Raw genomic sequence first — 14068 nt, 5'->3', positions numbered from 1 at the left:
CAACGCACACACACACGCGCACACACACACACATGCGCACAAACACACACACACACACACACACACAAACACACACACAGACGATGGTAAACAGTACATGTTTACCACAGTGTGGCTATATAAATGCTGTTTAGCGCTTTAGTGTGTAACAGCATCTGGGCTATGCAGCCAACGCGAGACCCCAGGGCTGGGGCTGCTCTAAGGAACAGGGGAACGCGCACGGTTAGCGCAAACAGCTCTGACAGCGAGCTTAGACAGGCTGCCGTATAGGCAAAAGAAGCCTCTATGTCCAAGTTCAAATTAACCAGAAAGCTATCCCCCCCTTCCCCCCCCAAGACAAATCAACACAAGGGGGGAGAGAAGGGGGCAAGACCAAGGCTCACATACACATACCGCTCACATGTACACACACACACACATACACACACACACTACTCTGGAAAGAACATCTCTTCTCTTTAAGCAATACCTGAGGTGGAGATTTATGATTAGGATGAGTACACAGCAGAAGACGCGATGGCACAGCTGCCTTGACAGTAAAGGTACCATTAGTAATGGTAATGGCGTTTTAATGATCCTTATCTCCACTGAGATATTCCGTTAATTGGGCTGATATATCCCAGCGGCCACAGCGATGCTACCCACAGTGTCTTTCTAAATTAAAGGTCACCTGTTTGCTCCTATGAAAATACACACAGACACCCGTGGGATCTCCCTTTAAAAAAAAAACAAAACGAAAAGTGTGTTGGCCTGCGTGTGCGTGCGCGTGTGTGTGTGTGTGTGTGATCTTGGCACATGAAGAAATCATTTAGCAGCGAATTGCTAATTAGTCACCGCCTCAGGAAAACTCAGTAGGTCGTTTCTTGCGTAGAGGACCGGAGACTGGCTGGAAGAGCGGAGTCAGTGGGCAAATAAAGAGGACTAGCGAACAGTTTTACACGCGATGGGAGGGCCGGGCCCTGCTTGTTTTTGTGTGGTTGCATGTTCAGGTCAATCACATGCTCAATTGACTTCCTTTAACCTCTAAAAACTCTCTCTGTCTCTCTCTCTCTCTCCCCCGCCCCTCTCTCTCTGACTACTTACCTCTTTAGCTGGAATGTGTGTATGAGCGCGTTTGCGTGTGCGTGCGCGTTTGTGTGCAGGTGTGTGTGCCTGTGTGTGAATGCGTGTAGGCCTGTGAGTGCATGCGTGTGCGCCTGTGTGTGTGTGTGTGCCAGTGTGTGCGTGCCCGTGGCTGTGTGCATGTTCGAGTGTGTGTGTTTGTGTGCGTGAGTAGGTGCGTGAGTAGGTGTGCGTGTGTGTGTGTGTGTGTGTGCCTGTGTGTATAGTATTGTGAAAGCCTGATGCTGGCTGGCGGAGCTGCTGAGTACAGAGTGTGCCATCGTGCCGCAGCGGCAGATAGAAAGGCTGATCTGACCAGGAGGAGTATGACTGCGTTCTCCTCTGCCGGCTTCTTTTCCCTTCCCCTGTCTCGGAAGCTGGACCCCCACCTCGGCCCCCCTCCCTCCCCCGAGACCACCACCCTGTCATCCGTCCGTCCATCTTACACTTTACTTTGGGTTTTCTAGTTAATGAACTGGAAGTCCTTTGGAGTCAGTTTCATGCTGTACGCACGCACACACACACACACACACAAACACCCATACACACACGCACACAAATAATAAGTGGATACCAAGGCACTCGCCAGAGAGTTCATAGAAAACATTGCAGCATTGCAACGACCTACACACACACACACACACACACACACACACACACACAGAAAGAGAGAGAGAAACACACACATGCACACACCACATGGTGTCTCTGCTAAAAGCCATGAACAGTGACTTGTTTTACTTTGGCGCGCTCTATCACAGCACTTACTCACAGAAGGCCTTGGGAAACGCTCCAGTTATTCAAGGCAGAGGACTCACAGCAGTGTTTAAAGTGATTAGTGTTATAAGTGGTGTTTCTGTTCTGTCCTGCAGAAAGAGTCTCATTACGCCCTTTCATACGAGCGCGGAGGCTTGTGTTGTTAGAGGCTGCAGATCGGGTCAGTGTTGAAACTACGCGAACACGAGCGAAGCGGCATGCATTTGAAGTGACCGTTGATGCTGTGAAGGCCTCTCCAATGAATAGCTGTCCCTAAAGTGACCCCGCTCACATCTGGGCGGCATCTGGCTCCGGAGGTAGAGTCGGGTTGGCTTGTAACCGGAAGGTTGCTAGTTCTAGTGTCGAGGTGTCCCTGAGCGAGACACCATGCCCTAACTGCTCCAGACGGGCTGGCTGTCGCCTTGCGTGGCTGCCCCCGCCGTCGGTGTGTGAACGTGTGCATGAATGGGTGAATGGTTCGGCAATGCTGTAAAGCTCTTTGAGTGGCCACTGGTAAGAAAAGCGCTATACAAATGCAGTCCATTTACATTTCTTCATGGTTTTAATAAAGAGGGACGACTTAAAATTGTCATTGACCATTAGTGATTCCAAATCCTCATTGTCGTCTGTCTTTCCGATGGTCTGAAACAGCGCCGCCCCCCTGCCGGCACGTGAAGCTGTGCCTCCATGTTTGAGTCGTTGCGTGTTTGATTTCGTGATAGCCGGATGCAGTCAGACCCAAGCAGGACTCACTGTACTTTGCTTCCCAGCCGTCCTCACGGCACAGCCAGCAGGCCAGCCTAATACTCAATCAGGAGGCACAGCGTCGGTGACAGCTTGTCAAAGCCAAGAGAGAAACTGTAGCCTGCATGCTACCAACGGACTGTTTGGCCGGCGCAACCCTCCTGTGAGAGACGTACTCAAACAGAAATGTATATGGACACACGTGCATGTACACAGACACGCACGCACGCACAAGCGCTCACACACACACACACACACACACACACACACACACACACACACACACACACACACTTACGCCTCTCTGGGGTCTTTCACTACCAATGACGATTCTGCGAGTTTCCGTTTTATTTGCGTGCGCAATCTTGGCTCTTACCTCGGGCAAAGAGACCCCTGTAAAAGCCAGTCAAAACCAAGCCGAGTTTCCACTCACACATAAACTCAAACGAACCATCTGATGTCCTCCTCTTGCTGCGTGTGTGGCCATGTGTGCCCTCTTTTAAAACTCACAATATTTCCCGTCTTACCCCTTTGATTTTGTTTTGCAGGTGAATGTTTTCCAAAAGGGACAATAGTTTCATTTTCGTTGCCTCTGAGAATCTGATAAAGCCGATTTTCTTTATTATTTTCAGGAACGTTGGCTCAGATAAATAACTCAACGTTGATCTGACCAGCTACATTTCATTTAAACTCAGAGCTGCATGGAGTTGTATTCTGATGATTCTATACAAACAACTATAGTGAGTCAAGTTGTTTGTAAAGAGGGGTGAGAGAAACAAAGGAAAGGGAAAAAAGAAAAGAGGAGACTGTTGGCATCTCTTCTGAGGACTATGTAAATAGATATTTACAGTGCACGCACACTCTCACACCCCCCCCCCCCCACACACACACACACACACACACACACACACACACACACACACACACACACACACACACACACACACACACACACACACACACATACACACACACACACACACACACACACACACACGCGCATGCACGCAGGGAGAGAGGCATTGCTCATTATCTAGAAATGACTGGTGCTTTGACACACAACACTTGACTGAACTGACGCCTGTCACATGACATGCAGCAGCAGCTCGTCATAGCACCTCCCTGGCCTTTCCAAACCAGAGGACACATGCACGCGTACACAAACACAAACATACACACACAAACACACTAGAGCTGTCAACTCTCCTCTATAACCCGATTTGAATTTCATTCCTTTTTATAATATTCAAATTATATAAAAAATTGTAACGCTCCAATGTACCCTATTATATACTATAATATTTACTATGGACCTGAATGAACTTTATGTTTAACAGACACATAACAACCCTATTATAAAGTCCTGAAACTAGAAAAATATAGCCCTTAACATTTAGTGACCAAAACACTCAACTGAGTATAATCATTAAAAAATAGTGATAGACAAAAGATAATCCTAGGAATAAGGATAGAGAGTGAGTGATGCAAGTAAGAAAAAGCCAGAGAACGAGGCAGTGAGCAAGAGAGATGTTGGTGAGAGAGAGAGATCGAGAGAGATAGAGGTAAAGAGAGAGAAAGAGAGAAGAGAGCTAGAGAGGTCGAGAGAGAGAGAAGCTGTAAATGCTCTCCTACCAGTCAGACACGGGGACATGCGGGAGCAGGAACAAAACAACCAGTAAAATAACAACACAAGCTGTAATCGCCTTCACAACAATAATAAGCGGACTCTGTCACAATGGACGCCTGTCTCGGTGCTCGGGACATGAAAAGGAAAATGTGACCGAGCGACCAACCCAGTAGCCCGCTGGCGACGGCACAACACTGACCCACGGCTCACTTTGACCCAGGGACATAAAAGCTGTGTAATTTATACCAAACAAGTATATAGTTATAAATCAGACTCCTGCATGTCGATGTGTCCCTCGTGTTTGTCTTGACTCGCACTCTCTCACCGCTTCCCTTACTGTCTTTCGCTCCTTAAACGTTCTCGCCGTCCTTTCTTTTTTTTTTTTTACCCATAATGCCTACCCGTCAGTGTGCGGTTGGCTGTTTTACAATGCAGTGGAGTCCTTTCTCCCATCAAGCAGATCACTAGCCTGTAATTACAGGACACTTACCCACAATGCCCCAGTCAATGAATACTAATCAGGGGGCGGGTCATGTCCGTGACCCCCGCCCCTATGTGCTAATATCAAGACCACCCCCCCCCCCCCCCAAAAAAAACAACACCCGCCCCAGATTGATTTCTACGAAGGAAATTCTCCCGTGCACAGTCTCATTCTGTGTCTCTACGTGCCGCTTTACAACAGGCAGGGTGATGGATACCTGAGTGCTGTACCATCACCTCTGGCCGGTCAATACGGACATGTTTTCCGCCACCATAACCTTCTTCTAGACTCATTCTTCAACGCCTTCTGCCCCCCCCCCCCACACACACACACACACTCAGAGCGCTGGGGGACAACATTCAAAGCCCGAGCGCCCATATCGACCAAATACCGGTGGCGGTAACGTATCTACAGATGTACAATAAGTACATTTTGTCAGAAGAAGGAGAAGCTAAACATTTGTGTCAGTACAGTGAGGAAGTTCATAGAACCGATCCTAGAATCTGCTATGCAAAGTCTAGATGAACTCCGATCATGTGTCTTGTTCTTTGAGGAAGCTTTTGATTTAGCACAAATTCAGTGTGCATGTCTGCATGTCCCCCCCCCCCCCCACGCACGCTGCCGCGGTGACACTTACTTCTCTGGCAGTGGTTCGGTGTCCAGCAGCGGCCCCGGAAGTGCCCGTTGATGGTGTTCTGCAGGCAGACCGTCTGCCCCTGGGCAGTCCCGGGACACACGTCGCCGCACTCCCGGTCGTTCTTGTTCTCCACGATGTAGTTGTCCTCCACCGTGTCCAGCACCTTGGACCAGTCCAGCGTGGCCAGGTAGCAGAGGTCCGGGTTCTTCTCGATGCGCACGGCGCCCCGCGTGATGTTCATGAGGCTGTGCAGGCCGACCTCCTTCAGCTGCAGCATCTCGAACAGCACCAGGGCGTAGTTGAAGAACAGCTGGTTGCCGCGGATCACCGTCAGGTTGGGGAAGAGGTTGGTGAGGCTCTCCAGCCCGTAGACGCGGAAGAGCAGCAGGTAGTCCGTCACCACGCGCAGCCGGGGGAAGCTGATGCCGCGGAAGTCCTCCTGCTTGGTCTTGAACATGAGCAGGATCTTCAGGTGGCCCTCGATGACCGTGCAGTTCTCCAGCGACATGAGGTCTGTCACGTTGTTGCGGATGTCCTTGCTGGGGCAGACTGGAGGTGAGCAGAAGGGAGGAGATAACAGAGGGGACGTTAGTAGCTGCGGCAAGACCTCAAGTGTTTTGACTTAAAGCGGAGAAGAGCAATTCACAAACGCTGCCTCTCTCAAGTCCCTTGAAAAAAAAGAAATAACTGAATGCCTGCAAGCCCTCCCACTCTTCCTCACTTTACTCCGTGTTATTTCCTCCCAACAGCATCTCCCCAGAGAGGACATTATTGCTCAGTGCCATCTTATCTGAATGAGGCAGAGAGGAAAGGGTTACCAGACCTAAAAGGCTTCTCTGCTTTCATTCATAATCTAGCGCCTGCACACGCACAGCTGATGGGTGCACGTGCACGCACACACACACACACACACAAACACATACACGGAGATCACATGAAAATTAATTAGGGGACACCACAGAGATGTGAGAGAGAAAAACGACAGATTGCCGCAGTTGCTATTGCTACACATAGCAACAAGGAAATACTCATTGGCATCAACACATGAACATCAAGTTGATCACAAGAGCGGCGCCGCCTAACTCCATGTCATTCTTTCTCCCTCACCTTTGATCGTCCGTTATTGCTGTTTTAATACAGAGCGGGGGAGGGGGGCGGGGGGGCGCCAAGATATAGAAGGACACACGTGATCTTACGGCGGACCGAAATAGGGTTTTGTCACCATGGTGAGGAAAGGTCAACGTGTTGACACACCAGCTGACCGAAGGTGGCTGGGCAGTGATATTTGGTCACCTCACAGGCCCATCCATAGCATGTGATCATGTTACTCCAATAAAAATGAAGGAGCCGCCGCGATAGATGTACAACGTACAACATACGCATGGCTAATAGTTGGTTTTAATCTAAGACCGCCAAAACTAATTGAACCAAAACGTGGCCTTGAAGGGGGTGTAGAGTGTAAAACACCAAGATAACAACAACAACAACAAAAAGGCCGTCAGTCCTATTAGCCCCACACTTTATTGCCGTGTTTTCCGTGCCGCCGCGGAGCGGTTAGTGACCCTTGTCAACCTGTGGCCGTGAGCTACCCATTAACTCATAATTCTGTTAATAATTAAACTGCAAAACATGTCAACAATCCAGGTACACAGAGCGCGGCGGTAGCGCTGCACATAAATGCCCAGGTTAAAGGTCTTCTTTGGATGGCCGGCGGCCAGATAGGGCATGAGACGGGGACTGTTGTTTACTACGACATCGGCCTGATAAAAAGGACGACGTTTTGAATGTCACCACATCTGATTCAGTGTGTGAACGTGAAAAGATCGAGGGGTGAGCTTGATTCAGAGGCAAATGTTTTTTTTGCCGTGGGATTGAATGGAAACCAGTGAAAGGGAACGCAAATCGAATGACAACTCCGGGGGGAATAGGTCATTTTCCTGGCACCCAAGCCCAACTGACAAAAGATGGAGGGAAGGAAGCTTTGACATCCTGATGGTTCACAAAGAATTACAAAATGTACAAAAGGCAGCCTAACCTCTGACTTGGTGAAACCATTTATTTGACAATGAAAGAAACGGGCTTCCGTAGCCATCGACCGTACTTCTCTATACACAGTGTAAGGTACAAACAACCTCTCTTCAGTGGTTTAGGCCTTACAACGGTGAAACCGCAGCCTACAGGCAAGGTCAACAGTGTGTATGCTTGGGGCTTCCCTGTGTGTGTACATATCGCCTCTGTGAGAGTGTCTAGGCGATTGTTGGAATTAGCTCATGTAAAATTCGAAGACATGAGTAAAAACCTTGAATGAATGAATGAATGAATGAATGAACCATGAACAGCCTGTCGAGACAGTGTCTCCAGAGGTTTACTTAGCCACTAATTTGATTCAGCACAAGCCCGATCCCAAAGACTTCTGGAACAAAAATCCCAATACTGGAATTGAAAGCTTCTATGACAACTTCCAAAAGCAAGTGAAGGAAACCTCTATATTAGGTCTGTAAAGTTGAGCCTCACGGCGTGCCGTTTAAAAGGAGCATACTCAAACATAGTCATGTGCTAATCCAATCCTTTCAAAAGTTAAAATGGACTTTCACATCAACCTGTTGGAAGCGAAAAACTCCACAGCTACTTTTATGACGTGACCAGGCGCATGGCATGTTTACCTGTCAAATGGCCACTGTATAACCATAACTCAGCCAGACGCGTTTTTCATTAGGATACACACCAATCTAGGGCCCGTTGCGTTGGGCCTCCTACTCAGCGCTCAATAACGCCCTGCACACATGTCACTTGAAGGCGACAGGCTGTCTCCCTCTCTTCCCTTCTCCTCCAATAAGCTTAAAGGAAAGTGCGTGAGAGAGCATAAGAGAGAGAGCGAAAGAGTGAGAGTGAGCGAGCGAGAGACGCAGGAGAGCGATTGAAGCCTACAAACACAGACTAAACTATGTAAAACCACAGGAATGATAGACGCCGTGTTTAATTTATTTTCGCATTGGATCGACTCTTTTTTTTTTTGTTTATGCCGCCTTCAATGAAGTCAAGAGACTCATCTAAAGCAAATTGACGAAGCACTGCGTTTACGAGCCGGTGGGTGGTCATGGCTGAAGGCCGCTGCAGTGCAACAGCCTCGAACACGCTGATGGGACTCAGTGGAGTTGACATCATGGCCGTCGGTTCAAAGGCACACGCGGCCTCCACTGAGGTCACGCAGAGGGCCAAACATCCATCATGTGAGCCGCCTGCTAATCAAGCCATTGGCCATCCGTTGGAAACCGCAAAGCCCTTGTCGCCGCTCATAAGAGGCATTAGGAGCCGCCCACGTGCTCTGTTGTGGTGCGCTGGCCCTCACAATAGTGGTCTATTAAAAGACGGGTTTGCTCTTACTGACACAACCTGATCGCCTTACGTCTCTCTCCCACGGAATTTCCTACGGGTTGACCTTAAGCGTTTAAAAAACACACACAGCGCACGCTGTTGCTCACAAACAGATGTACTCTTTCATCGGGTCATGGGAGTGTATGGCTCGGTGGCAAGACCTTCGGGACAGAGGTGCCCATTGTCATCCCTAACATAGCATACTTCCCCTATAACAAGAACGAATCAATCATCGGCAACAGCGGAGACGCAGAGAGAAAGGGCGAAGCGTGAAGAGGAAGTATCAGATCCCCGACCCCGCCGCCCCTGGGCCAACGGCCTTTCCTGTCCCGCGGCGGTCATACTTGAGACCTTTATGCTTCATGAACGGCCCTCCACGCCCACCATACATCATGTCCACACAGGACGCTGCAAACAAAACACCCAATGCACACCAAAAACAAAAATAACAACCCCCCTCGTTGGATCCGAGTGCTAAGACGGACTGAAACAAATAACGTAGAGAGACAAGGACGGACAAGGAAAGCAGCTGTTGTCGAGTGTACTTAGCGGTGCTTCACAGCCCAAGGAACCCTACACCTCATCTCTGCTGCCCTATCGTCTTATCTCCGGGAGGCATCGCCGATGCAGGCCTACCGGCCACCCACTCGCTGTCCGCCCACTGAGCACCTATTGTGCAACGTAACAAACAGAGTTACGTAACGCCTGGGGAGGGAGTGGGGGCAGTGTGCGGCAACAACACGCCCCGTCCTCCAGTGATCTCCAAGAAGGTGACAGAATACACAAACACGACCTTTGCACATGAAAGAGATAATTATGGTCCTCACTGTTTTTCTTCCTCCCGACCTGAGACACATTTTGTGTCCGCCGAAACAAGGAGGAACGTTGTTTTTTTCCCCCACCCCGAGTAATGCGGAGCACATACTTTAGATGTCTTGGCAGGGCTCTGCTGACACTAAAGCATGCCAGCAGGCCATATGGGGGAAGCTGTACTGCGGCTGGGAGCTCCCTCCACAAAATGGAGTCCTGTTTTTGAACTGATGAGGAAAAGATGGCAGGAGGAAGGGAGGGGAGGGGAGGGGTGGGGTGGTCAAGGGTAGGGCAGAGGGGGGGGGGGGGCAGAATGTAACGCCATCGGGGTCGAGCCAAAAAGGGCCACTGTGTCTTTAAAACAATGCGCCCTGTCCTCGCTCTCTTCCCTCCCAGGTTCGGGGAAGGGAGGGAGCTGAATTAATCGCAAGAGCGGCGGGTGAAAAGGGTTAGAGGCAAATGGGGGCAAAAGAGAGGGGACCCAGCGAGGGGGACGGAGCTAGGGGAGGGCTGTGTAACTGGAGCCCGGCTAGGCAGGCGGGGTGACGTAAGGGGCCTCCAGAATGGCTGGCGATCACATGCATGAACGGAGAGCCCCTATGGCCCACTGTTACGTGACAGGCTACGCAGACAACATGCAGAACGTATGAAGGGATATTAAGATAGCTACCGATCGGCTGATGGCATGACACTGGAAGTTTACAGGTGAAGGGAAATGGCGCAGTGTGTTGATAAGGAAGTCGGGTATAAGAAGAACAAAAGAGAGGGGATAGGCAAGCGTGCAGGTGTATAAAGAGAGAGGAGAGCTTCGTTTAGACTTCGGCTTCGGCCATTCATAAATCCGATGATTAGACAACCGTTGACATCAAACTTTATATGGTATTCTCTATTCTGTGTTTACACCGTTTGAGAAATATCCAGCAACATTTTTATGGGGTTTAAACATCGATTTTTAACAACTGTTGTTTAAAATGAAAGAATGCAACGGGGGTGGGGGTGTGGGGGGTGTTGTGTTTGGAGAACTCTGGCAGACAATGACAGTGACCCCTTCCATAACCCCACCCCACTGAGGGACCACCCGTACCCAGACTGCTCGGTGCTCTCACTGGCCGACGGGGCCCTCTTAATTACAATAACAACCCAATCAGCCACTAATGAGGATGTGGGGGGGGGGGGGGGGGGGGGGGGGGGGGAGATATTGTATAGGAGGGGACAGGAGAATAGACCAACTGAGACACACTGTACTGTTCAATTATGGGCCATACCATTAAGGATCGGAGCATGCACTGCCAATGGAGAGAAGAGGGACGGGCACCTGCCTCTCTCTCTCTCTCTCTCTCTCTCTCTCTCTCTCTCTCTCTCTCTCTCTCTCTCTCTCTCTCTCTCTCTCTCTCTCTCTCTCTCTCTCTCTCTCTCTGTGTGTGTGACACTTAATTTAGCAGCAGGAATGGGAAGGGGGGGGGACGGGGGGGTTTGAGACAGACACAGAGGAAGAAAGGCTTTAGGCTTTAGGTGGGAGAGGACCTTGGAGGTCTCTAGGGCTTGCTTAAGATGGCCCCTCCCCCTAGGGACATGGTTCAGGATTACTTCTAATAAAAGGGGGATGATCAGATGGTAGCCTGATATTTGGCTTGTTTATAGATATACCGGGTAGAGTACAGGTCGTCAAATATATCATAATAACTGACAATTAAAAGAATTATTAAATCGTTGGTTAGGATCATTTTAATCTAATTTATTCAGCCGAAATGGTCTATGCTTTAGCCTTTATTAGGCTATTGTAGATATAGCTTTCATGATGCCCGTCGAAAAATGCATAATTATAATATAATACAAATAATTAAAGACATTTTTTACGGGCTGGGGTCGTTTTCAACATTCAACATTGTTTTTTTGCATGCAGTGTAACACGGCAGGCGTTAACATATTATACATCAGAAGACAATGGTGTGAAAGATCACCAATACCTTCCATGCAGTTTTACAGAACTAAAGAGTTCTAGGGAGATTTCCTGTGGCAGTCCTACATTTCTTATATAGCGGTTGTTTATTAATTGTTTACAGCAGGGCTATATAGCAAGCCCAGTGGATTGGTGCAATTAACAAAAGGGAACTATGCACCGGAACACATGCACATTGTTTTCCAAGTAAATATTGTTTTGGCACGGAGACTGCTTTTTATCTGTATTTTATGGCTTCAACAGTGCCCATGAAGTATGACAATATTGTACGTTCTTGACATCAGACTCCTCTACTCCTCTAATCTACATCAACAGTCACTGTGGGAATCAGCAGAAACACTGGCCTGTTTGTCATCTCAATGCGGTGCATTGTAGAGTACAGATTTGAAAGGCTACGTTACAGGACGACAGTCGACGTAAGGGACACAGCGAACAGCACTATAACAATGGACCATCAGACCTGACTCTTTTCAAGCCGGGTGCGACTGAGTTCCCAGAGAAGAAACCCAAAAGGCCTCCACAAAGCCTCCATCGTAACACAGCTACAATTTCAGAAGGATCCTGCTGTTTATTTATAGAATGACGTTCTCTACAGGAGAATTGAATATGTCAATTCAATACGAATAGTAGCGGGCTGTGAGGGGCCAGAGATGGATGGCATCATGTGGAGAGAGTAAAACACGGCGGCAAATTGGGAAGATGAGACGGGAGGCCCGTTCTGGCCGAGTGCCACCGGTATGGATTTCAGAGCGTATACTGGTTTCTGGAGCGATCGATAACCAGCAAAGTGGATACCTTGGGAGCCTATGCCCATTTCTTAATAAAACCCCCAAAATGAACGGCAATAAAAATAAACCTTTTCATTCCATTAACTTTTTCGAGTTTCACAACAAGACCCTTTTACACAACAATAAAAACGACAATACAACTCTGCTGAAAGGCTATTCATGATATTCTTGTGTGAAACCTGGTGTTGCTGGCGCATTAAAAGTGATGGAGGACTCAACGAAGCATGCTAAAATATGTGTCCCGTCTTCGACAGCCGAGGACGGTGACGTCCCACCCTGCGACGACCAGGCCGTTATAGACCGCTCAGCGCATATGTTCAACAAACTGAGGGAGGAGGAGGAGAAGGGGGAGGAAACAGTATCCTGAGACGCGAGGACCGCACGACGAACGGTGATGCTGGGGAAATACATGTGAGCCGTCGTGATCAACACGTACCGTCTTGCCCCTCAAAAACGAAGTCGGGCCGCGGAACGAAACGCATTGCGGACACTTTAAGAGACAGATGGAGCAACGATCCTGGGAGGGGAGGAGAGACACACAGAACACAAGCTGTGTGTTTCCGCTCAGGCGATCCTTCAGCATGTCACACACCAAACAAAAAAAAAAAAAACGGCATCCGACGCGATGCGTGAAATGGGCGCTCTTTAAATAGTCGGGGAGACAAAAAGGCCATCGACCGGTGGCACGGCGGGTGGAGAGCGTGCACACCTGTTCCTCTGTTGGCGAGAGCCAGCCTCCCATTGACGAGCATGGGGAGGGGTGCAGGTCTGGCCTATTTATAAACAGCCTCAGGTTCCATTACAGCCGGGGCACGCGGCCAGGCCGTGGCAGACTCTAGCGGAGTGAGAAAGGGCAGCGACGACGCGCCGCCACCGAGCCGCCGGACGGCTTGCCAGCGAGAGCAGAGGGGCCCGGATCTGAGCCCCATCGGGGCGGGGGGGGGGCTGTGCCCGCCCTCGCACCCGCCACCGGCCAACCCCTGGAGCGACTGGGCCCAACCGAGGGGGGGGGGGAGACACGCAGAAAGAGAAACAAGCCGATGGACGAGCAAAGAGGAGGAAAGAAAGACAGGGGAGGACGAAATCAAGGGACAAGAGAGAGCGAGAGCAAGAAAGGGGGCCCGGACAGGCGCAGGGTCATTGTCACTTGTTTTCAAGCCACAACAGTCCCTCTTGTTGTTTATTATTCTGGCGATCGTGCCTTGACCTTGGAGGCGGGGCCGCCGGCAGCGAGAGGAGAGAGGACCAGAGGGAGAATAGGGCCGTGCGCTGAACCCACTTCTGCATGCCGTCACTCTGGCGACGAGTTGAAAGACGCACTCGAAGATATTCAAAAGGTTAAACAGCATAACTTTGCCGTGCGGTCTCCTTTGTTCCCCGGCGGCCCACGTTCGCCCGGCTTGAAAGCCCACGTCTTCGTTCAACCTGACTGGCCAACCTTGAGGTGCCTGCGTCACGAATCAATCCTTCAGTGTGGTCCGATGCGGCACAAGACAACAATTATTATGCTCCAGGGATGATTACAGTGAGATGCTGCAGTGTTTCATACTATGAAGTCTCCTCCCTGGGTCAAGATGTGGTAATATGTAACTCCTCATACCGCAGAATTACACGCGTCTCATCCCAGTTAACGGATTCCATTAATAATAGTAATTAAAAGTTAATAATTGAAACTGAAAGGGCATTACGTTGAGCCTTTCCCTCGGCAATAAGTGCATCACGGTGTGGCCGGTCTGCCTTAAGAGTGTTCCAGACGCACGTCAGACAATGATCGGCGAGAGGCCGTTGT

At 49.7% G+C, this 14068-nt stretch overlaps 1 protein-coding gene across 1 annotated transcript in view; it reads right to left on the bottom strand.

Moving 5' to 3' along the window:
* The window catches only part of insrb (insulin receptor b), an 80296-nt gene that overhangs the window by 55109 nt on the left and 11119 nt on the right, over positions 1-14068 (bottom strand). The window contains exon 2 of the mRNA XM_079739105.1: positions 5347-5895. Within this exon, the coding sequence (XP_079595231.1) occupies positions 5347-5895 (549 nt within the window). The remainder of the gene's footprint in view (positions 1-5346; positions 5896-14068) is intronic.

Source organism: Pollachius pollachius (genome assembly GCF_949987615.1).
Source record: "Pollachius pollachius genome assembly, chromosome: 7".
Classification (NCBI taxonomy): Eukaryota; Metazoa; Chordata; class Actinopteri; order Gadiformes; family Gadidae; genus Pollachius; species Pollachius pollachius.
This window is presented reverse-complemented; position numbering and strand designations above follow the sequence as displayed.